The 27158-nt window shown below is 31.1% G+C and overlaps 2 protein-coding genes across 2 annotated transcripts; both read right to left on the reverse strand.

The window, feature by feature from the left end:
* Positions 1-5228: 5228 nt before the first annotated feature.
* LOC147812077 (uncharacterized) lies at positions 5229-7920 on the reverse strand (the record flags this gene model as incomplete). Its single annotated transcript, XM_087162321.1, has 1 exon — positions 5229-7920. A coding segment is annotated over one exon (594 nt), but the record flags the coding sequence as incomplete, so codon positions are not given.
* LOC147812078 (uncharacterized) lies at positions 7919-26706 on the reverse strand. Its single transcript, XM_087162322.1, has 2 exons — positions 23922-26706; positions 7919-9167 (listed from the first exon to the last, which is right to left on the reverse strand). Exons 1-2 carry the CDS (start codon positions 25225-25227, stop codon positions 7921-7923), a joined length of 2553 nt encoding a protein of 850 aa, XP_087018448.1. The 5' UTR covers positions 25228-26706; the 3' UTR covers positions 7919-7920.
* Positions 26707-27158: the final 452 nt, after the last annotated feature.

Consider the following 27158-nt stretch of genomic DNA (forward strand, 5'->3'; position numbering starts at 1 on the left):
ATACTAGGATGCTGCTAAAAAACAATATTAATATAAGCGATTGAACAATAAATTTATAATTAACACGTGCAGTAATAACATGCACGTGTATTAACAACAAGTGAAAAATTCCAACACCTGGGGATTGAGATGCCACCTAGCGGCAGTTTTGCATCCGCTATCCATAAAATTCTGACGAATCACATTGTGGGGGGAATTTTACATTAAGCTGGGTCTCCATAAGATACTCTAGACTCCATGGTTCATTACTTACTTTTTTTCTATAAGAAACCTCACGGTCACAGTAAATGTAAAAATTATGGCTGAAAATTTGGATAGTTATTTGAATTTATCCTTATTATTACTTACTTGCGTGCATATAAAGTTTTGTTTATCTCATTGTAAAGAGAACAAGGTGATGAAATAACTAATGATTACATAAGAATAAATGTATTTACTTTTAATAAACATAATTTCTATCTAAATTACTTATAAATTTTAAGATTTGAGCATCTTTTTTATCAAAACTTCAGAAGTGCAGAGTTTGGCAATATTATTTTGAAATTTTGGCGCGTTACAAAATGTTCGCCAAGTAGCATTTACTTACTTTTCGTTACCAATGTGATTAAATGCTAGTTTGTTTCAAATTTCAACTAATTATCAAAATTTTTGTTTACAATTTGTTGAAATAAGCAATACCTTTTTAGGTGAATATGCGATAATTTTTTCCTGAAGAAGTAATAAATAATAATAAATTATGTTATTTGTTTTATTGATTATTATTTCTGAAATGAATAACATAATCATTATTAATTTTTTTATTTTATTTAAGGCATTTATTTAAAGCAGAAGTCTTTTCATAAGTCTTTTTTTTATCACTGACGTAAATTTTTTAACAATGTGAGAAGCTAATTTTTCTTACAATGTTTCTTAAAATATCTGTAATGTCATGTGCTTTCCAATCTTAAAGTTTATATTATTGATACTTTAGTTCTTTAGTATATACTCTTAGAGTAACAGAACCTTCAGAATAACACCAAATGAGTGAGTGGCGCCAATTTCGGTGTATCATCTGGCAACTCCCTTGGACAAAAATATGACGGCAGCGCATGCGCTCTTGGATATTGTCATCACTCTTTTCAATACAGGCACTCTAGAGAGACATAGAGGAAGGAAGGAAGTCAGTTTCTCTCTTGATTTTCATATTAGATTAAAATCTTTAATGCTAGCAAACTATATGGAGCTGAAAACTACATTAATAATAGTTCTAAAGAAATGCATTTCACGATGGCCAATAAGTGTCTTTATGGTCTAAGAAAATATCTTAGTAAAAAGAAAAACAAAAATGTTATGTACTCTATAAATGTCTTATACGATCAGTGCTTATGTAAGCATTTGTGAGACCTGGACAATGACCCGTAGAGATAAAAATATGATAGCTAGATTTGAGAAAAGTACTGCGAAGCAATTTTGGTGGAATAAGTAAAAACGGTACCTGGTTTAGAAGATCAAACACGGAACTTTACAAAGCATCTAAAGAACCTGATGGCATTAAATTTACCAAAATTTAAAGGATTAAATGGGCAGGCCACATTGTGAGAATGGAGGATAGCAGAACAACCAAAAAAGTCTTTAGTGCCAGGCCAAGAGGTACAGAAAAGAGGACGACCAAACCTAAGATTTTTAGACTGCCTTGAAAAGGTTTAAAAATAATAAACTGGAGAACCTTGGCTAAGGGATGAATGTCTTTGCATAGGCTTGTTGAGAAGGCCAGGGCCCATCCTGGGCTGTCGTGCCAATGGGAAGAAGAGGAAAGAATAGCAATACGGAAATTTAAAAAATCATTTTTATTAAATAAAAAGGAAAATATCGTAGTTCACATTTCTATTGGCAATTGAAATGGGCTGCAGGTCTCATAGAACAGAACTCTGTACCTATGGCAATACTTCACATGCTTTCCCCATTAGTGTGTGGAGAGTCATAGAGGAGGGAAGTACGTTAGTTTCTCTCTTGATTTTCATATATATTAAAATCTTTTAAGTAGGAAAACTATATGGAACTGAAAACTACACTAAACATAGTTCTAAAGAAAAACATCACAGAAATTTTTAAAAATATTTTCATTAAATGAAGAGGAAAAATATTAAGAAAAGGGAAAATATCGTAGAGCATTCCTACTCAACTGAAAAGAGGAGGAGAATGGCCAAAGGCATGAAACCGGTCTCTTCCCAAATGGCGTATTCGAGTGTTGCGATCGTCATTAGGATGGTTGAGTGTATATTGGCGATCGTAAGTGGCGTCTAGTAGTACTGTGTATCTATAGGCGATCGCAACGTTCGAATACGCCATCTGGGGAGAAAACCGATTCCATGCTTTTGGCCCTTCCATCTTCCTTTTTTGAGGTTGTATAGGATTGTACTACGACATTTTACCCTTTTTGAATATTTTTCGTGTTTAATTGCTGAAGATATTTTTTTAAATTTCCAAAACACTTCCTTTTAAAACTAGGTCTAATGTAGTTTTCAGTTCCATATAGTTTCCTCACTTAAAAGATTTTAATTTATTTGAATATGAAGACAGAAACTAAAGAACTTCCTTCTCCTATGACTTTTCATACGCTAGGCGTAAAAGCATGTGAAGTGTTGCCATAGGTAGAGTGTTCTGCTCTACGCCACCTTTAGCTCATTTCGATCTTCAATGGTTGTTATTTTATAAGTTACAAGTAAAGATTTCAGGTAAAAAGTGATTATGATTACCTACAATCACAACAGGATGCAATAACTGGTATATGGTTAGAAGTGACCATAGATATAAAGGCAGAAAGATCAATCACTCGACCAAACGGACGTCACAGTGAACGTTGGCATCACTGGTCTAGTAACTAGTTTTTATTCTATATCTACGCCCTCTAGTGAACTGCGGTGTTTCTTTATTGCAGTTGTTTCGTTATAGCAGCTGTCCATAATTTGTTCTTTTTTTTATAGGTTGTAATGATTAATAATAATTGATAACATTCAGTCTCTTTGCCAGAAAAATCTGAAACTCGTAAATTTTATGACACATTTTTTTAGAGATTCATAATTCGTAAATTTCAAAATTAAAAAAAAAAAAAAAACCAATATGTTCTTAAAATTTAATTCTTTATATCATTCTGAAACTCAAATATTTGAAATAAAATAAAATGCAATTTATGTACTTACAAAAAACAAATAAAATAAAGAACATTTTAGTAAACTTTCCAGGCTAGTCAAACATTAAATTTCGTATAACGCACAAGAAATTGGAAAATGATAATACATAATTGCTGAGATATAGTCTCATTATTGCCTGTTAGTTTGCTAGTAAAGCGTTTTCTTGGTTTTCAAGGAGAGAATGCAGGAAAGAAATTATCAATAAAAATAAAATTTTAATAAAAGGAAAAAACAATATACGATAAGAAATAGTCCACTACATAAAAATATAAGTGTACTTAAAAATATACTAAAAGTTTTGAAGAGAACCAGAGAGTTAGAACAAAATCTGAGCACATCTTAGTAAAAGCTTTTTGACTGTAATGACGATAAAATGTTTCATTTGACAGTTAGAACAACTCTTAGAACACCCTCTATTCACTGGTTACATCTTATTTTAATCCTAAAAAGGCACCCCCAAAATTCTAGGAAAATGTCCCGATGAAGCATTTATAAACAGATTCAAACAAACAAATTATCTTTCCCTACTTCCAGTAGATAGCCGGCATAGATATTTCACACACCTTCAAAAAATATTTTTAAGCACTTCAAACAAATATAATTAGGCAGGGTAGGAAAGTTTTTGACAATTGACGGTTTTATCTTGTTTGAACCGTTACGTCAAAAAAAAGAAAAAAACTCTTTTGGTATTGTTTTGGACAATTGTCAAAAATCATGAAGTTTTGAATCACGTTAAACGAATGGCGTTTTCATATTATGGACTGACAATACGCCGATATAGATTCAGGTTGAATTAATTATGGAAACGTTGAATAGAACAATCTGAACTGAGTCTTTTTTGCATAATTCGAAGCGATAATCAACATAGTAAGGGAAAAATCTCATTTCGAAAAAGGTAAAATTAAGCAATTTTGAAAAACAAACAATGAAAAAAAAAAACACCTTTAAGGGCTTTCAAAAAACGAAAATAAGCACATTTTAAAACGCTACGCACCCTGTGAAGTAAACAACAGGGACATACTGGGTATCGTCCAGAGTATTACTTGTGAGGGAAGAACAAATATTAAAAAAAAATTTTTTTTAAACAAGGAAGAGCCTTATATCGATGCTATAGAATGGTTTTTAAAGTGTTGTTTTCTACCTAATGAAATCAACACAAGAAACAATTTTTTAAACTAAAATATAAATAGTGTGAGAAAATATTTCCAATTACAATAGGGGGGGGGTGTTTGAACCACTTCTCTCATAGTGCGGCTTTGAAGAAAAGTCCTCCAGACTAAAAGTCTGGGGCTGTCTGCTGCTATGGTAACGAGTAAGAGCACATTTCTAATGGGGGTCCAATGGAGGAATGAAGGTGTCGATTGGTTTAATCTCGCTGACCTATGTCAAGTTCAAGACAAAAGTATTTGCCCCACGCCCCTATTCGAAGTGACTTTTCCTCGTAACCATGGTACCCGCCACGACGTGAGACTGATGTCTGGAGGAGTTCTCACGAAAGCCGCACTATACCTACGTCATTGCAGCAGTCGAATAAATGTGTTTCTGAAAAAGAGGGGTATTTATATTTCGATGTCTCCGAGTCATTAGCGTAAAATAGCAGTCTTCATTGAGTGTTGTTACATGTGTAAGCCCTTGCCCTGATCTTCCAGTCTCCAAAAAATAGTTCCAGATCCTGAAAATCACACTTTGTAAAATTCCAGTGGCTTTTGCTACTTCAGCTTGTGTGTTTGGTCACCCTCTAACAGGCTAACAACTCTTCAAGCTTCCGATTCGGTTAAATGATTTCGAAGAAAGTGCTTACTGAATGTCGATCATTCCTTTCAGCTTTGTCTTACATGAAAAACAAATCAAATTAGCTGCCGCTAAAGCGTAGTCTTAAAATGAAAAAAAAAAAAAAAAAAACAATCAATGCTTGAAAGAAATATAAAAAAAGAATATAATTCATAAAATAATTACAGATCTTGATAATATCTATCAAAATGATAGATCTTGCACAAAAATAAAATATAGTTTAGAGATGAACAAGCAAAATAATTTACAATATTTAAATAACGAATGGCATTTTAAATTTTTTTTAATACATAAAATAAAACTATTCATAGAATTAAAAACATAAACATTATTTTTAATATAGATTAAAACTTATGATGAAATAAATATTATGTAATCAATACAAATCTTGACCTGAGGTGACATTTAAACTACGTAATAATCTGCATCAAATAACCATAAAATAATCAGCTGAACATTTGGAAATAATAGAATCATTTGGGAGAGATTAATTGCTTAATACTATATGAAATTAAATGCTGTCTTTAAATTAAAATTTTTTTAAATATATGGCCTGGCTACTTTATGATGAGAGGTGCCACTCTAAAAAAATGTCAAGACTTAACTTATTTTTTGACCGTATAATACTGATTTAAGCCGTAGACTAAAGACGACGAAAACAAAACAATGTATCGATATAAGACGCACAAGGATCTTCCTGCAACTGATACCGACTCGCGCTGTGGAAGACGATGTTCATTTCGTTATGTTGAAATGGCCTTGAATGATGAGTGGTAGAATCAGAACCATAGTTTTGAGAATATATATAGTGAACTCGCATGCTCGCCTCATAGTTTTCCTTTGTCGTGACTTGATATCGTTTCTTGTAGATTATTTTCAGTGGGACTCACGGCCGTCGTAACCTTGTTTTGAACGTAATCTATCATTGAAAAGAATATATAAAGAAGTGTTTCTTAATTAATTAGGTATTATTTTTTTTTTAAACAAAATTTTTATTTTTAAATGTGAAAATTAATTTTGACATTATATGTTTAAGTAATTTTTTACATTATGGAATTTATTACAATCGGAAATCTAATTTAAGGTGCCCACAAAGAATTAAATTACAAAGTAATTAAATTTGTTAGGCTATTTTTTACTTTATTTTAATTTATTAAAAACTTTTTTGGATAAAACTTCTAATAATTTAAGTGGGTTTTTATTACTGATTTTAAATTTATAAATCTTTAGTTGTTTTAACTTTTATAAATAAAATTATAACAAAACTTATTTTTCCTCTTTTGGATTTGGGCATAAGTCAATCAACTTTGTTTATTCAAAAAAATTAGTTCGAGACTTCTTTTTTTTTTTTTTAATCATTTAGCACTTCGTTTGTTTAAAGAGTATAATCGTGTTTTTTAATTTTCTTTCAATATTGTCAGTTAAATATATTATCGAATATCATAATTCTTTTGTTTTTATTTTTAAGAAATTAAACCTTACTTTGTTTTTTCGTTCAGAATTCGGTAATTATTCAATTTAACTTAATTATTTATGTGAAATAATAATGATAAAATATAGTGTTGATTTAAAAGCGTTTTTTTTTTAAAAATTTATTTAGCACTTTGTTTTAATCATACAAATAATTTTTAACGAACTTATTTTTTAAATTTTCTTTCTATATTGTTAGGTAAATATATTGATAAATTTCAATTTTACTTATTATTTATTTTTAAACTAAGAAATCTTTCATTATTTGCACGATCATTTTTAGAAAATGGAAAATAATATATCTTTCTTAAGCAAAACATAATTTGATTTAAACAATCTGAGTATGGAGTTTTGATAGAAATCTGACTTTCTGTGCCTTACAAGTAAATGAAATTCAAAAATACTATACCGCGATACATTGCTATATCGCGACACAAAACTGACGATGCATCACGATATAAAATTTCTTATATCGCCCAGTCCTAGTTGTGTGTAATAAAAGTATGATGATATCCATAATAACAAAATATCTAAATTTATAATAATAATACTTTGATACTTTTGCTCTTTAATAAAAGTCAGTTAGGAAAACGAAAGCTAACAACTTTTCATTTGTTCAGTAAAAGAGCGATTCAAATTTAATTACTCGATGCAATCTTTTTTTTATTCCTTCATAGAAAATTTGTATTAAATATAGCAATGAAAATTGAATACAAACTGTTTATCAGGCTGTAAATCTACCACCGGATAACAAGAAACTCCCAGTTGTGAAACAGGCAGTCCAAAAATAATGAAGAATACACTTTTTTACTCGTGGTCAATATTTCCAAACCAGGGTGTTGGAACTGGGTGTATCGTGTTAGGTCAGTGTCAACAGTGAATACAGGGGTAAGAATTAACTACAAGAATCAGGTTTCTCACTAGTATGAACAATGCTGTGTCTCGTCAGTTGACTGTTTTGTGAAAAATTCTTATTACATATACAACAAGAATAAGGCTTCTCTCCAGTATGAATACGAAGGTGCGCTGCCAGATTACTGTTGCATGAAAAACTCTTATTACATATACTACACAGATATGGTTTCTCACCAGTGTGAACAGGACTGTGTCTAGCCAGAAGACCTTTTTCTGAAAAACTCTTATTACATAAACTACAAGAATAAGGTTTCTTACCAGTGTGAATACGAAAGTGCACGGTCAGATTACTTTTGTGTGAAAAACTCTTTGTACATATACTACAAGAATAAGGTTTCTCCCTAGTATGAACACGAAAGTGCACAGTCAGCTGCCTTTTTTGTGAAAAACTCTTTGTACATATACTACAAGAATATGGTTTCTCGCCAGTATGAACACGATTGTGATTATCCAGATTGCTTTTTTTAAAAAAGCTCTTATTACATAAACTACAAGAATATGGTTTCTCACCAGTGTGAACAGGACTGTGTTTAGTCAGCTGACTTCTGCTGGAAAAACTTTCATTACTTAAACTTCAAGAACAAGGTTTCTCACCAGTGTGAACAGGACTGTGTTTAGTCAGTTGACTTCTGCTTGAAAAACACTTATCACATATATTACAAGAATAAGGTTTCTCTCTAGTATGAACACGAAAGTGCACAGTCAGCTGACTTTTTTGTGAAAAACTCTTTGTACATATACTACAAGAATAAGGTTTCTCTCTAGTATGAACACGAAAGTGCACAGTCAGCTGCCTTTTTCGTGAAAAACTCTTTGTACATATACTACAAGAATAAGGTTTCTCGCCAGTATGAACACGATTGTGATCATCCAGATTGCTTTTGTTAAAAAAATTCTTATTACATATACTACAAGAATAAGGTTTCTCTCCAGCATGAATACGAAGGTGCGCTGCCAGATTACTATTGCGTGAAAAACTCTTTGTACACATACTACAAGGATAAGGTTTCTCTCCAGTATGAGCACGATTGTGATGATCCAGATTGCTTTTGTTCAAAAAACTCTTATTACACAAACCACAAGAATAAGGTTTCTCACCAGTATGAACATAACTGTGCTGAGTAAGACCACTTCTGTTTGAAAAACTCTTATTACATAAACTACAAGAATAAGGTTTCTCACCAGTGTGAACACGAATGTGTTCTTTCAGATTACTTCCAAGAAAAAAATTCTTATTACATATATTGCAAGAATAAGGTTTCTCACCAGTATGAACATGACTGTGTCTAGTTAGATGAGTTTTTCGTGAAAAACTCTTTTTACATAAACTACAAGAATAAGGTTTCTCATCAGTGTGATCACAACGGTGTTCAGTTAGCTGAGTTTTTCGTGAAAAACTCTTTTTACACAAACCACAAGAATAAGGTTTCTCACCAGTATGAACATAACTGTGCTGAGTAAGACTACTTCTGTTTGTAAAACTCTTATTACATATACTACAAGAATAAGGATTCTCTCCAGAGTGAATACGACTGTGTTCATTCAGACGACTTCGAAGTAAAAAACTCTTATTACATAAACTACATGAATAAGGTTTCTCCCCAGTATGAACACGATAGTGTACATTCAGACGACATTGATGTGAAAAGCTCTTGTTACATATACTACAAGAAAAAGGTTTCTCACCAGTGTGAACACTACTGTGTTCCATCATGTGATTAATATATGAAAAACTCTTGTTACATATACTACAAGAATGAGGCTTCCCACCAGGATGAAAAGAACTATGCTTAGTCAGATCACTCTTGAATAAGAAAAACTCTTATTACATTATACTACACACAAGAAAAATGTTTTTCACTGATATCGACACAACTGTATTCAGTCACTTTATTTTTTTGTGAAAAACTCCTAATACATTCATTACAAAAGTCAGATTTTTAACCAGCAAGAGTTTGATTGTGGTCAGTTTGATAACTTTTCTATGAAAAACTCTGAATACATGTTTCACAAAAATAAGTTTTCTCACCAACTTGAATGGTCAATATATACTTAGTAATATTAGTATTTGTACCAAGTCTCATATATCACCTTGTTTAAAAATATGTGCCTTTACATAAAGTTGTTGTAGATAATTAATATTAAAAATATCACTGAAATGTAATAATTGCTTCTGCTTCAAATGCTAAGTTTATCAGAACAATTCAATTAAATTTTAATAAAAATTAACATATAAATTTCATAAAAATTATGATTTTCTGAATAATAAGAAAAGAAGTTGAGACTGATTTTACATCTAATATTGCTATGGAGAGAATAAAGAAAAGGCAACAGAAATATTTAAATTATTAATAAAACTATAAAAGGATAATCATAATAGGAGTATCATTTAAAATGTTTGAAAGTAATCTATATTTTATTTTTGGTAAATGATCAAACCTGCTTAGTTTATTAAAGCTGTAATTACGGTTATATATGCCTAGTCACGAGTACAAGGATATTCTAAATAATATTTGCAATGACAATGTCCGTCTCGAAATTTATAATGAAGATTTCCTAATGTATAAAGATAATTGTGCCACATGAACTACATCTGTAACAAGTAAACACTTAATAGAAATAACGCCTTTGCATTATTTTTGTTCATTCACTGCCGATGTCTTTTCGATTAACATTGTGTAAGTATCTTAGTGGAAATGAACTAAAATCAATGAATATATTTCACACATATTGAAGCAAGAATTGCTATATAACATGATACACACTTTTTATGTACATTTTACCTGAATCGGATTTTCTAACACATTTATATATCTCCGCTTGGATGGTTCAGGTCTCAGGTTAATGAACGGGAGTAGTATAGTGAGACGAGATCTTTGCGTAAGCTTACAGCTTTCTATGATCATTAATAAAGCTTTGGGTGAATTGTAGTTCTAGTTCATTTACGTCACACTAGAGCTGTACAATGGGTTATTGGCGACGGTCTGGAAAACATGCCAGAGAATGATCCGAAGACATTCCATCACAATTTTGAACCTCTGCAGAGGGGATGGCTCTCCTCTTCGGTAGCCCGACGACTTGCATGCGAAGTCGAGCACTTTATGGTAGAACAGTTTAACGAGGACTAATACCGCTCACCCTCGTACCCTACGCAGACTGATCGAAGACATCACCGACCCACGCAGTGACCGTAGCTAGTGATGATTGACTTCGGTGATCTGCTGAGAACCGTGTCTTAACGATCAGTCCCCTGCGGGACAGGCTTTGGGTGAAGCTAGGCAGCAGATACGATACGATGGATGGTTGAGTGTATATTGGCGATCGAAAGCGGCGATAGCAACTCTCGAATACGCCATCTGGAAAGAAGACCGGTTTCATACTTTTGGCCCTTTCCTCTCCTCCTCTTTCATTTGTATAGGAATGTACTGCAATATTTCTTCCTTTTTTTTAAACAGTTTTCGTATTTAATTGCTAAGGATATTTTTTAATTTTTCCTAGACGCTTTCTTTTAGAACAGGGCTGTCCAACTGGCGGCCCGTTATCACATATTGTGGGGCCCGCCAACTTCTTATTTAGGCTGATTGGCCTCAGTTTTCCCATTAAAATGTAAGCAAATTGTTTTATAATCCCTCTGTTCCATTGTTTTAGAATTAATAATTCAACTATTAATTGTTATTGTATAAGAGGTAAGGGTTTATTGTTTAACTTTTTCAAACTGCGGCCAGCCAGGTGATCAGTGACCGGAATTCTGGCCCGCGGGCTCTTTGCAATCGGACAGCCCTGTTTAAGAACTATATCTAATGTTGTTTTCAGTTCCATATAGTTTCTTCACTTATAAGATTTTAATCTATCTGAAAATGAAAACAGAAACTAAGGTACTTCCATCTTCTATGACTCTTCACAAGCTGTTGGTGAAAGTGAAGTGCATGGATAGCCTGGTCGGTAGGGCACTAGGCCCATGTCCGAGAATTCAAACCCCGCCGACCGAAGACTCCCTTTGCAGTTGGTGTCTGATGCACCTTAAAATTCTGAAGAGTCGCAAAGTCCTCCATGTTCCCATGACAAATCAAAACCTCTTGGGGTATTGGTTTGGAGATCGATCATTCTCTGATTCAGGCCAAAATTACGATCTGTGGATGAATGAATGGATGTATGATGTGGCAAAAGTCGAATTCTTGTCCATTGCGGGGAGGGAAGTTACAGACTATGTTAACCGTCATCTATGAAAAGGTACCCCATCATAGAGTAGAGGTAACATGTCTTGTATACTAGTGAATTGTAATTTTGTAGAGGTACACCATAGATGGCGCCCGGAAAAAAAAAAAGAATCGCACACTCTGCCTTAAATTTGCTCGGTTTCACCAAGCAGGGTTGCCAACATGGCATTAGAACCAACTAGCATGTGAACTGTTGCCATAGGAAGAGAGCTCCGCTATACGTCACCTGTAGCCCATTTTGATCGCTAATGACACAGAGATGGGCATTTGTCATTCAAAATAATGAACAATCATTCGAAATCTTCTTGAATAAAGATTTATTCATTAGTCAGAAATATTTTGAATGAATCATTTAATATTTTCAATTACTATTCTTTATTCTTAGTCAAAAATCAGAGCCTGATAAAGGCAGGGGAGTAAGGGGCATCTGCCCCGGGGCCCCATATCGAATAGAAAATATATTTTAGGTTTTCTTCTTTAATAAACTTTTTTTTAAAACAAAATATATGGACAGTGTTAAATCCATCAGTTTTATGTTAGTTTCTTCATTTATCTATATAGTATGAACGGTAAAAATCTAAATTTCGTAAATCTACGGCTTTTTAGGGCGGAATTCAGCCAAATTTTCGCAATGATGATGGACAAACTTGGCCAATGAAATGCCTGTATTTTTGCACATCGCAAAATGTGATATGTTTTCAAAAAATAAGGGTTTCTGATTGGCTTAATTGGGCCATCGTCATTGCGAAAATTTAGCTTAATTCCACCCTAATGTCAGCAAGGATATGAATTTTTCGCAGCTAGGTGACAAAGTTAACAATCAGAAAACTACATTCGGCATGATGAACATAGAATTGTTAGAAAATCAATAAAATGAACAGAACGATAATTCCTCTGACCATTGGAGGAAGGGGGACTTACTATTTTATGTTCTATTCAAATTTCTTGCTATAAGGAGGCGAAATATTTCAATACCACCATTAAGTTTGGTTCTTCATTACTGAAGTAGTGAAGCAGAGGAGGGGACGGGGAAAGAAGTTTTTGTCCCGGTCACCAATTTGGCTAAGTTGGGCTCTATCAAGAATAACTGAATAATTTCACTGCTCAACAGAAATGGGCATGGAATGCTCTAATTGATTACGAATATAACAACTTCAAATAAAACGTACATGGTAATAATCTACTTGAAATTATTTATTAGAAGTTACAAGTAAAGATCAAAAGTGATTATGATTACCTGTAATCACAAAGAAGATGCGATAGCTGGTATATGATTACAAGTGACCGAAATCCTTTACTTAATACAATCAATGTAATCAATATGTACGATTATAAGTAGTAGTCATTTTTGCCAGAAAACATAAAGTAACGAATAATTTTAAATTCAGTTACTGCGCGAAAACATAAATATGTTGAACATACATGATCATGTTTATATATATAATACTTTTGTTCATACAATGTACTTGCGCATGCTCTATGTAATAGCAATTTATATTACGTTAGTTAGCTCATGTTCGATATTCTCCCGATGCCCCCAGTTGGGGCGTGGTTAAATTAAATTTATTTCAACAAAAAAACGAAAAAGCTTGCATTTAAATGTAACATCAGTGTTCAATATTACTCCTTATAAAGTATGGAGACTTTTGTTACTTTTCTGTTTTAAATTGAACAAAAAATGAAGCTAGTATATGTTCTAATCATCTCTTGGATACCTTGCTAAGAATTTCACAGCCAAAAATTTTACTATTGTAAGTCTTTTGACACGAATTTATAACTATAAGCTTTATTTAACGCACAATTCCCTAAAAAAAAAAAAATCTAAGGGGCAAATAAATTTCTAAGGGGCAGTAAAATATTATTGATATTTCAACTTATATGCAAAGAAACTAAAGTAGGTTTAGAATTTTAGGAAAAAACGAATGTTACATATATCTCCCATCTCTTTAACTCATTCTATTGCTTTGTAATAAGGTAAGACGTATTTCGAAAACTTTTAAACTAAGTATGAAATATTTTACAAATGTCTAATGACATTTTTAATGAAAATTTGAATAAAAAAAACTTTTTTTTTCCATTTGTTATAATTACTTAGTTTCAATTGCGCGCTGAATAAAAACAAATATTGGCGATCGAAATGGGCTGTAGGTGGCGTAGAGCAGAACTCTTTTCCTATGGCAACACTTCAAATGCTTTCCCCATTAGCGTGTGAAAAGTCATAGAGGAAGGAAGTACGTTAGTTTCTCTCTTGATTTTCGAATAGATTAAAATCTTTTAACTTGAAAAACTATATGGAACTGAAAACTACATTAAACATATGTCTAAGGAAAAGTATCATAGAAATTAAAAAAAATATTTTTTTTAAATAAAAAGGAAAAATATTATGAAAAGGGAAATTATCGTAGTACATTCCTACGGATGGTGTTTTCTACACTAGGGAACGCTGCAAGCTCGGGACTGCCTAAATTTCCGGGTTACTGTTTCAATTGTATTTTAAAGCCATTTGGCATCATTGTGTTTTGAGATTCTTGCAAAGAATGTATTTGATTACTTATGTTTACAATGCTAACAATACTTGTGTTTACAATACTAAAAGTGTTAACACTAACGTAAGATGGTGCACAGCTTGCAACACAAACAAACAGTAATAAACAAATGGAAAGAGGCCAAATGAAGACTGTCAAAAAAGCGAGTTATTCAAAATCTAGCAACCATGTCACCTTTTTTAATAATAAATAACAAAATAACTAAAACAAATTTTCACTCCAAACTCCCCAGAATTACATAACAACATTAATATCTTATGAAATACGGCAGATTTGAGCTCAGAAATTATCTAGTTTATTTCTTTTATTGAAAATAAAATTATCCGTTTGAAAACATCGCCTATCAGAATAACATGTAGTAAGCAGCTGCAAACTTTCTAACCGGAACTAGAGTAGGTCCCGAGCTCGAGATTGTTTACATATCTATTGAAAACACCATCCATGCAACTGAAAAGAGGAGGAGAGGGAAGGGCTAAAGGCATGAAACCGGTCTCTCCCCAGATGGCGTATTCGAGTGTTGCGATCGCGAACTTAATTCTTTTATTAGGTAAAGAATAAACATTAAATGTAAAATGAACTTTTTTATGACGTTATTTTTAACTTGGATTTTTTTATTATTAAAATAAATTTGTTTTCAATTAAAATATTTTTTTCCGTCGTTGGGTTTAGCCTTTTTTTAGATAAAAGCGGGTCCCAGGACCATTAAGTAAGTGACATTCTCCGTTATTTTAACACATGGCACAGATTTAACTCTATTTTATTATTTTTCATTGAGAAAGTAATATTATTTGAGTTTAGAGCAGTAGTGCCACTTTCATATGTTGTGATATTCTGTACTTTAAGTCAAATCAAGACTTTTGAAATATAGAACAGATGTAGGAGTATGAAAGTTTTGTGTGAATTTTGAAGAGAATTTAATATACTGTTTGGCTCAGATTTGCGTAGTTCTCTTTGTCTCTCTCTTTTTCTTAAAATTTTATTAAATTTATCCAAAATACACAATATATAGAAAAGATACTGATAAATAATTGGTTTGAAATATTGGATTTTTCAAAAAGTACTTATGGATGGTGTTTTCAATAGAAATGTAAACAATAACAATCTCGGGACCTACTCTAGTTCCGGTTAAAAAGTTTGCAGCTGCTTACTACATGTTATTCTGATAGGCGATGTTCTCAAACGGATAATTTTGTTTTCAATAAAAGAAATAAACTAGATAATTTCTGAGCTCAAATCTGCCGTATGTCATAAGATATTAATGTTATTATGTAATTCTGGGGAGTTTGGAGTGAAAATTTGTTTTAGTTATTTATTATTAAAAAAGGTGACATGGTTGCTAGATTTTGAATAACTCGCTTTATTGGCAGTCTTGATTTGGCCTCTTTCCATTTGTATATTACTGTTTGTTCGTGTTGCAAGCTGTGCACCATCTTACGTTAGTGTTAACACTTTTAGTATTGTAAACAGTATTGTTAGCATTGTAAACATAAGTAATCAAATGCATTGTTTGCAAGAATCTCAAAACACAATGATGCCAAATGGCTTTAAAATACAACTGAAACAGTAACCCGGAAATTTAGGCAGTCCCGAGCTTGCAGCGCTCCCTAGTGTAGAAAACACCATCCATTGTCCTATTTCTTTTAAAGTGATTACCTTATTAAAAATTTTAAAAAATCAATTGCGACTAATTAAATGTTTTCTTACAGTATTCTGTAAGTTTCTTCAAATCAAAACTTTTGAGCAATTGCCGATGTTTAATATTAACTTTTATAAGAGTTAGCGTGCGTGACTGCGAGTGGTTAGCGTGCCTGACTGCGGGTTCGAATCCCGCTCTGGGCATGGATGTTTCTTTCTCTCTATCTGCGTTCCATGTCCTTTCTCCTCTGTGTGTAAATGACGTGGGCGATGCTGCTCCACCGCCGTGGCTTCGCCACAGATGCCCCACTGAGTAACGAAAAGAGAGTTAGCAGTTCTGGCACTTTCTGTGGCCAATGGACAATAGTTCCAAGTGCCCGCCATTAAAAAAGAAACTTTCATAAGCTAAAAATGTAAATTTATGTAACAAAAAACACTTTATTTCTAAACTTTATCATAAAGTAAAATTTCTTTTCAACCCAATTTCAATGAAAATATTACTGACTTTAAATACTTATTACATTTTATGTATTTAATAAGTTCATTTTTAAATAAGTTAAGTTAATAACTTAATTTTACATTATTACATTTAAGTATTTAAATCAGAGCAGATTTTCAGTTGTCAACCTTCCCCTTTATTTAATTATTGTAAATTTTTCGCTTTGATGCTCGAAAACAAATTTGTTTAATTTTCTTAAACAGTTATATGTTTAGAATTAATACTTTTGCAAAATTTAATATCTTTTTATTTTTGATAATAGTTATTTTGTAATAAATATAACAATATGACGATTACAAAAACCATAGAGAGAACTAATTTATGAAATATATTGGTACTTCAAATCTAATCCAGGATTAGCCCTTACATACATCATATGTAATTGAATTAAATGTAACCTTACCTCCAAAGGAATAAAATTCCTTGAGGGTGTTTTTTGAACTGATTATAAAAACACCATTTAAAAATAAAATTAGTAAATCATTTTACCAGCAAAGTGTGTAACGCAGGAAAGAAATTATCAATAAAAATTGAATAAAATGTTAATAAAAGGAAAATACAATTAGAAATTGTCCACTAAATTAAAATATAAGTGTACTTAAAAATATACTAAAAGTTTTGAAGAGAACCAGAGAGTTAGAACAAAATTTGAGCACATCATAGCAAAAGCCTTTTGACTGTAATGACGATAAAGTGTTTCATTTGACAGTTAGAACTACTCTTAGAACACCCTCTATTCACTGGTTACATCTTATTTTAATCCTAAAAAGGCACCCCCAAAATTCTAGGAAAAAGTCCCTATGAAGCATTTAAAAACAGATTCAAACAAACAAATTATCTTTCCCTACTTCCAGTAGATAGCCGGCATAGATATTTCACACACCTTAAAAAAATATTTTTATAAGCACTTCAAAAAAATATAATTAGGCAGGGTAGGAAAGTTTTTGACAATTGACGGTTTTATCTTGTTTGAACCGTTATGTCAAAAAAAAAAAATTCTTTTGGTATTGTTTTTGACAGTTGTCAAAAATCATGAAATTTTGAATCACGCTAAATGAATGGCGTTTTCAAATTACTGACTGACAATACGCCGAAATAGATTGGGGTTGAATTAAATATGAAAACGTTGAATAGAACAATGTCTTTTTGCATAATTCGAAGCGAAAATCAACATAGTAAGGGAAAAATCTAATTTTGAAAAAGGTTAAATTAAGCGATTTTAAAAACAATGAAAAAAAAAGCACCTTTAAGGGCTTTTAAAAAACGAAAATAAGCACATTTTAAAAACGCTAAGCACCCTGGTAAGTAAACGACAGGGACATACTGGTTATCGTCCAGAGTGTTGCTTGTGAGGGAAGAACAAATATTTTAAATTTTTTTTAAACAAGGAAGAGCCTTATATCGATGCCACAGAATGATTTTTAAAGTGTTGTTTTTCACCTAATGAAATCAGTTCAAGAAAAATTTTTTTAAACTAAAATATAAATAGTTAGAGAAAATATTTCCAATTACAATTCCCTTACATACGTCATTGCCAGTGGCGTACGCAAGGGAGGGGTTTAAACACCCCCCTTGAGCTCAGACAAAATGGCAAAAATAAAAATTTTAGTAGAAATTATGCGATATTTTTATGTGCCTTTTGCCTACTTTTTTTTCTCATGATATTTCTCAGAATACAAAAAAAATATTTACTATAATAGGGTTGTACTTTTGAAACCAAAATCACGTGATATATATATAATAAATATATGTCGATATATATATATATAATAAATATATGTCTATATATATACAAAAGGCAAGAAGAATTTAACAGTTATTAATTACTTTGAGAAAAAATCACGACTTGAAATTAGTGAGGTGACAGCATCTAGTACCAATGTACGTTTTTCTGTTGTACAGAAATTTGATACTTCCGTTGAAGAAAACATTTCTAGCATAACAAAATCTGATGAATGTAAAAGTGGCCCTCTAAGTGTTACTTCCCACCCATATGACATTGGACTTTTTTCAGAAGATATTACATTATGTTCTTAAACTTAAAAAATCAAATCAAAATTTAACTAAACAATGTTGTTCAAGTAAAAAGTCAAAATTGTCTAGCTGTCTAAATTAGGGAAATGATAGTGCTTTATTACAGACTCGAATTTCTTTTAGTAGTTTCAGAAAATTATGAACACCCCCCTTGAAAAAATTCGGCGTACGCCACTGGTCATTGCAGTAATCGAATGAATGTGTTGTTGAAGAAGAGGGGTATTTATATTTCGATGTCTCCGAGCCGTTAGCGTAAAATAACGGTCTTCATTGCGCGTTGTTGCATGTCTAAGCTCTTGCCCTGATCTTTCAGTCCCCAAGAAACGGTTCCTGATCCTGGAAATCACACTTTGTAAAACTCCAGTGGCTTCTGCTAATTCGACTTGTATTTGGTCAACCCTCTAACCGGCCAACAACTCTTTAAGCTTCCGATTCAGTGAAATGATTAAGAAGAGACAACGCACTCATCGAAACAAAGCGATTACCGAATGTCGATCATTTTTTTCGGCTTTGTCTTACATGAAAGTCAAAACAAATTAGCTGCCGCTAAAGCGTCACCTTCGACGTCGAACTCAAAATTTGTATAATGCAAAGTTAGGAAATAAGTTTCGACTTGTGACTATCTTCTTCAGTACACAAAAAAATTGACCTATACACTTATTTTATACAATATCCTTTAATTGTTTTGAGCAGAGTGCATCGCAAAGTTTGGGTATTCGTGCGATCTAAATGGCCATAAATATTTTCAATAACATTTCAAATGTTTTTATATCAGTTTAGTAAGTAAAATATCATTTTATCAAATAATGCATGTTAATGTTTTAATATTATTTTAAACCTTACGTTAAATGTGTTGAATTGTAAAGTATGTAGAGAAAAAGTTACAAAAATCAGCAAATTTAAATAAAAGTTTGATTCCGAATCTTTTAAATAATTTTTATTTCAGTGTTTAAAATCGTATTTTATCGGGTTGTTCGGAAAGTAATTTCCCGACAGAGGATTTAATTGTATTTTTTCGAACCCAACTTCACACTTAAGCCGCATTATCATTATATGTTTTGAGAGCTGCTATAGCAAGGCTTGTGTGTGAAAAAGTACAATTAATTCCACGCAGCAGTATTAGTTTTATCATTTAATAATTTTGTTTAAAAATCTAATTGATTTATTTTAAAAAATAACTGAATCATTTATTTTATCCTGTATTTAAAAAAAAAAACCTTTCTCCAACACTTTGAAAATTATGATTTAAAGCTCATGCTCAGGTAAAAAAAAGTCATGTTTAAGGATGTAACGGTTTAAAAGTTAACAATATTATTATTTATATTCGAAAGCCTCATTATATTTTATATAATTACAAAGGTATTAAAAACATTTTGATTGGGTTTTAGATATTTTCAGCATAAGGCTTTAGAAAGAAATAGTTTTCTTACTTCTACACAACTGGCCGTTAAAATTACAACATCAGGAAGGAATGCTAACAACAGAATATTTACTAGACACGTACATTATATTTGGAAGAACAAATGATAAAATTTTCAGGATATTTAAATAAAAAAATGATAAAATGAAATTTTACCTGCTTAAAACTAAATGATTACGATACTTTATTTATTTTAAATAATTTATTTCTTAATTCATTTCAAAAACATTAAAAAAAAAAAAAAGAATTCTAATTACAGTTTTAAGACATTGTATAAAACACTCTGATAAAAAGATATAACTTTTATGTTACACAGTTTTAAGTTTTATCAAATGCAGCTAAAATTTGATCACAGACTAATTTTTATAAAAAATTGTTTATTCCAATTGTAACATATGCAAGAAGTATTCTGAAAATGTATACAACAGTTGGCTGTTAAACAGAATGTCATGGCAAGAAAACCTAACATTCAGCCAATTATAGCCACCATTAGTAAAGTCTCTACTTTTAAGTCTCATGATATTGAATGTCTTATATCCAATTGTATTAAAAGAAAAAAAATCACAAATAGATTTGATATTAAAAGCTCTGGATAAGACAGTTAAAATACTTTTCTATAAAAATTGTTAAATAAAGTTAGACAATGAGAATAATAACTAAAATGAAAATAATAGTGAACAGATCATTTGAACATTATCTGTATAAACTTACAACGAGAATGAATTAGTCAGTAGTATGAACAGAACAGTGAGAATAAAAATATTTACCCGTATTCACCATGGAAACTAACCCTTAGGTTTTATGAAAGCAATTCCAGGTTAGATTCCATAATTTCATTTCACCATGCACGTAACTGCGTCTCAGTTGGACCTAGAGTTAACTAACTTTAACCTGAAGATTTTCCTGGTTTGAGCAACCACTTGTGAGCAGTAGGCGAATTTTTATTTATTCATGTGTTCAAAATTAACATTTTTGATGTTCGGTTGCTTATTTTTAATGTTCAGTGAGGTCAAGTTATTACTAGATGTAACTATAATTAATTTATATCAAATAAATGCTTATTAATAAAATGGATATTAAGTTTTCCTGATTTAATATGTTCCATAGAAGATATTATATATATTTCTCAAATTGTTATTACCAGTCGTTGCTGCACCTAAATTATTTTTCACTCAGAAAAAAAATCGTGGATAATACAGATCGTGTTCATAATAATAATTCACAAGACTAGCGTAAGAAATTAAGATTCTAAATAATTTAACTAGCTTTCCTTTATTTTTTTAAATGAAAAAAAAAAAAACAAAAAAAACAGTCGATGCTTGAAAGAAATATAAAAAAGAATACAATTCATAAAATGATAGATATTATCTTGGATTGATAGATATTACCTTGATAATATCTATCCAGATGATAGATCTTGCCCAAAAATAAAATAGTTTAGAGATGAACAGGCAAAATAATTTGCAATATTTAGATATAAAGATAACATAAAAAATGTTTTAGATTAAATTTTTTTTTATCCTTAACATAAAACTATTTATAAAATTAAAAACATATACAGTATTTTTAATACACATTAAAACTTATGCTGAAATAAATACATACCCTCCAACTTATGATTATTTTGAAAATAATTCTTTCTAGCGGTAGCGAACCAAAGTAAAAATTTTTAAAGCAAATGGATCTCTCATAAAACTTTTATCAGAACTTAAGAATATAGCCATATGGCCTGCACTTTTATAAAAAATAGTGGACAAGTTACGCTAAAATTAATTTTTTTTAAATATTAAGACATTAATTTTGCTACCGTCTGAAAAGAAGATATCTGAAACTACGGAAATTCCGTAGCAGTTGGAGGGTATGTAAATATTATGTAATCAATACAAATCTTGATCCGAGGTAGCATTTAAACTACACAATAATCTGCATAAAATAAATTTAATAACCATTTAGAATTTTACAACCATAAAATAATCAGCTGAACATTTGGAAAAAATAGAATCGTTTGGGAGAGATTAATTACTTAATGCAACATGAAGTTAAAATGGAGACTTTCAATAAATTTTTTTTTTAAATATATGGCCCGGTCACCTTATGACCAGTGGTGCCACTCTAAAAACATTTCAAGACTAACTTATTTTTTGACCAAATAATGCTGTCTAGCGTTGTTTACTAAACTTCTTGAGCAGATTTAGATTCAGCAATAGTACAAATTTAATTACACAAATAGATAAAGTTCAATCAATCCCATTTGTCAAGAATTTAAGAATAAAATTTAGTGAAGCTGACAAAAAGAAGATAGATAATAAAAGTCTTGACATCATTACCATATCATATGTTTTCATTAAGATATTTTATTATTTTTATTTTGACCAAAATTTTTTTTAATTTTCTAATGAAAAATGCATCAGATTATGACATTTGCCTTTAAAAAAATCGTCATCTTATTAATCATACCCTCTACGGTGATTCTCGATATCATCCGCAGATGACAGCACAATAGTTATTTATAACTTCTGAATAATAGGAATGTCGTGATTTATGCTTATCTGAGCTGAGAAGTTTATTTTATACAATTTCATTTATAGTGTTTAAAATATGAAAATTCTTTTCAATGGTTTAAGTTATCGACAATATGTTATGAAGGAAAAAAAATTATTAAATATGTGCAAATAAGAATGAGGAGGAGGTTAGCATAATCCCTTTGAGTGTTGTTTGAAATAAAAGTATTAAATAATTGTGTGAAATAAAAGTATTTTTAATTGAATTTCAGTAATATTTCTATGTTTGTTTGCAGCTTCATGATATCCATAATAAGAAAATACCTATATTCATAATCAGGGTTGGTAAGGTTTGGGACAGAATGGATTAACCCACAGTTTAAACCGTCCTGTCCAAAGCCCTTTTACTCAAATTATGTCACAATTTTATCTGAACAATATTTAAAAGGTAAAATAAATATAGAACTAATAAAATGTTGATAATTAAATCTATACTAGAGAATATTTGTTTTTAAAATTATAATGTTTTATTAATATTGTTTATTACTATAGTTTTGTTGGTGAAGTTTGACCTTGCCATACAGGTTAAGCTATTAGGGACTAAGTGTTTGGTAAGTCATAAACATGATTATTTATCCATAGTACTATTTAAGAATACTTTTATTTCATTCATGTTCAATTCTTTTAGCATAGTGGTGATACATCACCAGTGTCAGTAACTGAAACTGATGTTATGCTTTTCAAAACTATTAATACATTTTTCAGTTATTTTGTATATCCAATTTAAACTACTGGGGATCGTTTTAATTTATATTTAAAAACAATTTTTTTTAAAAATATATGTCTTTTTTTATCATCCTGATGCAGAAATTGTAACATTTTTTTAAAAAAAATATTGTGAAAAATAAAGTTTAATTTTTAAACAAATTGATTATTTTTTTAAAAGATTTATTATTACTTTTAATATTGCATTATTTATCCTTAGGCAAAAACATAATTTATCAGTATTAAAAGTATATTTATATTTAAAGAATAAGGTATGCACTTTTGTTGTTTAATGAATTTTAGAGCTTCAAAAATTATAAACCTTTTCCTGTTATATTATATAATTTATATTATTATAATAAGTTAAAGTAAATTGCATAAAAAATATCAAATATTTATTGATAAATGTTATTATTATGTGTACAATGGTTACACATATATATTTTTTAACTTTTACCAAAGTTCAAGGTTTTGGACACTTTAAGACAATTTTAGTCAGTTTAGGACAGTAAAACCCAAATGTCCTGTCCAAAACCAGTTTAGGACGTTCAAAACCCAACCCTGTTCATGATAATAATACTTAGATTGCTTTGCTTTTCAATACAAGTCAGTTAGGAAAACAAAACTAACTTTTTAACTAAACTTTTAAACTAACTTTTTTCATTTGTCCAGTAAAAGAGTGATTCAAATTTAATTAATCAATGCAATCTTTTTTTTACTCTTTTTTAAAAAATTTGCTTTAAAAATAGCAATGACAATTGAAAAAAAAAAAAGTGTCAATCAGGCTGTAAATCTACCACCGGAATGCAATTTAGCAGTGAGTTGTGAAACAGACGGTCCAAAAATAATGAAGAATACACTTTTTGACTCGTGGTCCATATCTCCAAACCAGGGTTTCAAAACTGGGTGTTTCGTGTTAGGCCAGTGTCAACAGTGAATACAGGGGGTAAGAATTAACTACAAGAATCAGGTTTCTCACTAGTATGAACAATGCTGTGTCTTATCAGATGACTGTTGCGTGAAAAATTCTTATTACATATACTACACAGATAAGGTTTCTCACCAGTGTGAACACTACAATGTCTAGACAGAAGACTTTTGTGTGAAAAACTCTTATTACATAAACTACAAGAATAAGGCTTCTCTCCAGTATGAACACGAAGGTGCTCAGTCAGACTACTGTTGCGTGAAAAACTCTTATTACATATACTACACAGATAAGGTTTCTCACCAGTGTGAACACTACAATGTCTAGACAGAAGACTTTTGTGTGAAAAACTCTTATTACATAAACTACAAGAATAAGGCTTCTCTCCAGTATGAACACGAAGGTGCTCAGTCAGACTACTGTTGCGTGAAAAACTCTTATTACATATACTACACAGATAAGGTTTCTCACCAGTGTGAACACTACAATGTCTAGACAGAAGACTTTTTTGTGAAAAACTCTTATTACATAAACTACAAGAATAAGGTTTCTCACCAGTGTGAACATGACTGTGTTTAGTCAGAAGATTTCGATATAAAAAATTCTTATTACATAAACTACAAGAATAATGTTTATCAGTGTGAACATGATTGTGTTTCGTTAAATGATATTTTTGTGAAAAACTCTTGTTACATATACTACATGAATAAGGTTTCTCACCAGTATGAACATAACTGTGATGAGAAAGATTACTTCTGCTTGAAAAACTCTTATTACATATACTACAAGAATGAGGTTTCTCCCCAGTGTGAACACGATTATGTTCGTTCAGTTTACTTCTGTTTGAAAAACTCTTATTACATATACTACAAGAATAAGGTTTCTCCCCAGTGTGAACACGATAATGTTCATTCAGTTTACTTCTGTTTGAAAAACTCTTATTACATATACTACAAGAATAAGGTTTCTCCCCAGTGTGAACACGATTATGTTCATTCAGTTTACTTCTGTTTGAAAAACTCTTATTACATAAACTACAAGGATAAGGTTTCTCACCAGCATGAACATAACTGTGTTGAGTAAGATTACTTCTGTTTGAAAAACTCTTATTACATATAGTACAAGAATAAGGTTTTTCACCAGTGTGAACAAGACTGTGTTCATTCAGATAACTTCGATGTGAAAAACTCTTATTGCATAAACTACATGAATAAGGGTTCTCACCAGTGTGAACACGACTGTGTTTAGTTAGATACCTTTTTTGAGAAAAACTCTTGTTACATATATTACAAGAAAAAGGTTTCTCGTCTGTGTGAACACTACTGTGTTCCATCATGTGATTAATATATGAAAAACTCTTGTTACATATACTACAAGAATGAGGCTTCACACAAGCATGAAAAGTACTATGCCTAGTCACATCACTCTTCAATAAGAAAAACTCTTATTACATTATACTACACACAAGAAAAATGTTTTTCACTGATATCGACACAACTGTATTCAGTCTCATTTTTTTTTGTAAAAAACTCCTAATACGTATATTACAAGAGTCAGATTTTTAACCAGCATGAGTTCGATTGTGGTCAGTTTGATGACTTTTCTATGAGAAACTCTGATTACATGTTTCGCAAGAATAATTTTTCTCACCAACTTCAAAGGTCATCGTATACTTAGTAATATTAGTATTTGTTCCAAGTCTCATGTATCACATTGAATAAAAATATGTGCCTTTACATAAAGTTGTTGTAGATAATTAATATCAAAAATGTTACTGAACTGTAATATTGCTTCTGCTTCAAATGCTAAGTTTATCAGAACAATTCAATTAAATTTCAATAAAAATTAATGCATATTTTTTAAAAAAAATATGATTTTCTGAATAAGAAGAAAAGCAGTTGAGACTGATTTTACATCAATTGAGACTGATTTTAATTTGCATATTATAGGTTGAGAGTTTGATTTTTCAACAAATATTTTATCATAAGCACAGAGATACGAAAGTTTGAAATTAGTGGGGACAAAAAATTTATTCAATATGCCTCATAAAATTTAGTTATCCTAACCTATTACTATTGTTAGTTGCTTAGCAGGCGAACAACATAAATTTTTATGTTATTCTAAACACTACTTAAACAAGACAAGGTAACATATTTCATGAGTAACAAACTTTTCACATAAACATTATGAAGAGATTTCCCGAGACTGTTTGCAAATTTAGACACTTTAACACAAACTGCCGAAATAACTTTTAAACTAAAGTTTCAAATGCCTATTCACGAGTACAAGTAAATTCTAAATAATACTTTCAATGACAATGTCCGTCTCTAGATTTATAATAAAGATTTCCTTATGTATAAAGATAATGGCGCCATATGAACAAGATCTGTAACAGGTAAACAGTTTATAGAAATTACGCTTTTACATTATTCTTCCCTATTCATTGCCAATGTCTTTTCGATAAACATTGTGTAAGTATCTTAGAGCAAACGAACTAAAATCAATGAATATATTTCACTTATATTAAAGCAAGTATTGCTATATAACATGATGCACAAATTTCGAGTACGTTTTTCTGATTTGGATGATTGACACCTGATTTAGTGTAGTAAAGTGAGATGAGATCTTTGGTTAAGCTTATAGCTTTCTATTTTCATTAATAAGGTGAAGCTAGATTGGCGATCGATATGGGCTGCAGGTGGCGTAGAGCAGAACTCTCTGCCTATGGCAACACATCGCATGTTTTCCCCATTGGCATGTGGGGCCTCCATGGCGGAGCGATATCGCGCGCCAAACGCTCTGCTAAGTGTGGAGGTGGCGCGTTCGAATCCTGCTGTAACCCTGGATGTATTCTTTGTGATGTCCTTTTCTGTATAGTGCTATCTGTGTCTTTCTACTTGACAAAGGTTTATAAGCCTTAAAGAGTACACAAGCCTGCAAATGTATGTTATACCTATACCCAGTAGCGTGTGGAGAGTCATAGAGGTTGGAAGTACGTTGGTTTCTCTCTTGATTTTGATATAGATCTTTTAAGTTGGAAAACTATATGAAACTGAAAACTACATTACATTTAGTTCTAAAGAAAAGCATCACGGAAGTTTAGAAAAATAATTTTATTAAATAAAAAGGAAAAATATTAAATAAAGGGAAAATATCGTAGTATACATTCCTATGGATGGTGTTTTCTACACTAGGGAGCGCTGCAAGCTCGGGACTGCCTAAATTTCCGGGTTACTGTTTCAGTTGTATTTTAAAGCCATTTGGCAT

This window comes from Parasteatoda tepidariorum, chromosome 4 (assembly GCF_982258835.1).
Source record: "Parasteatoda tepidariorum strain Cologne lab strain chromosome 4, Ptep-v5.0, whole genome shotgun sequence".
Classification (NCBI taxonomy): domain Eukaryota; kingdom Metazoa; phylum Arthropoda; class Arachnida; order Araneae; family Theridiidae; genus Parasteatoda; species Parasteatoda tepidariorum.

Excerpts from the sequence above, each read along its gene's own strand:
- LOC147812078 (XM_087162322.1), bottom strand. The coding sequence starts at position 25,227 with ATGATGGAACACAGTAGTGTTCACACAGACGAGAAACCTTTTTCTTGT. Across the intron at positions 9,168-23,921 it reads TGAGAAACCTGATTCTTGTA|AGTTTTTCTTATTCAAGAGT; the intron begins GTTAATTCTTAC and ends TAATGTAATAAG.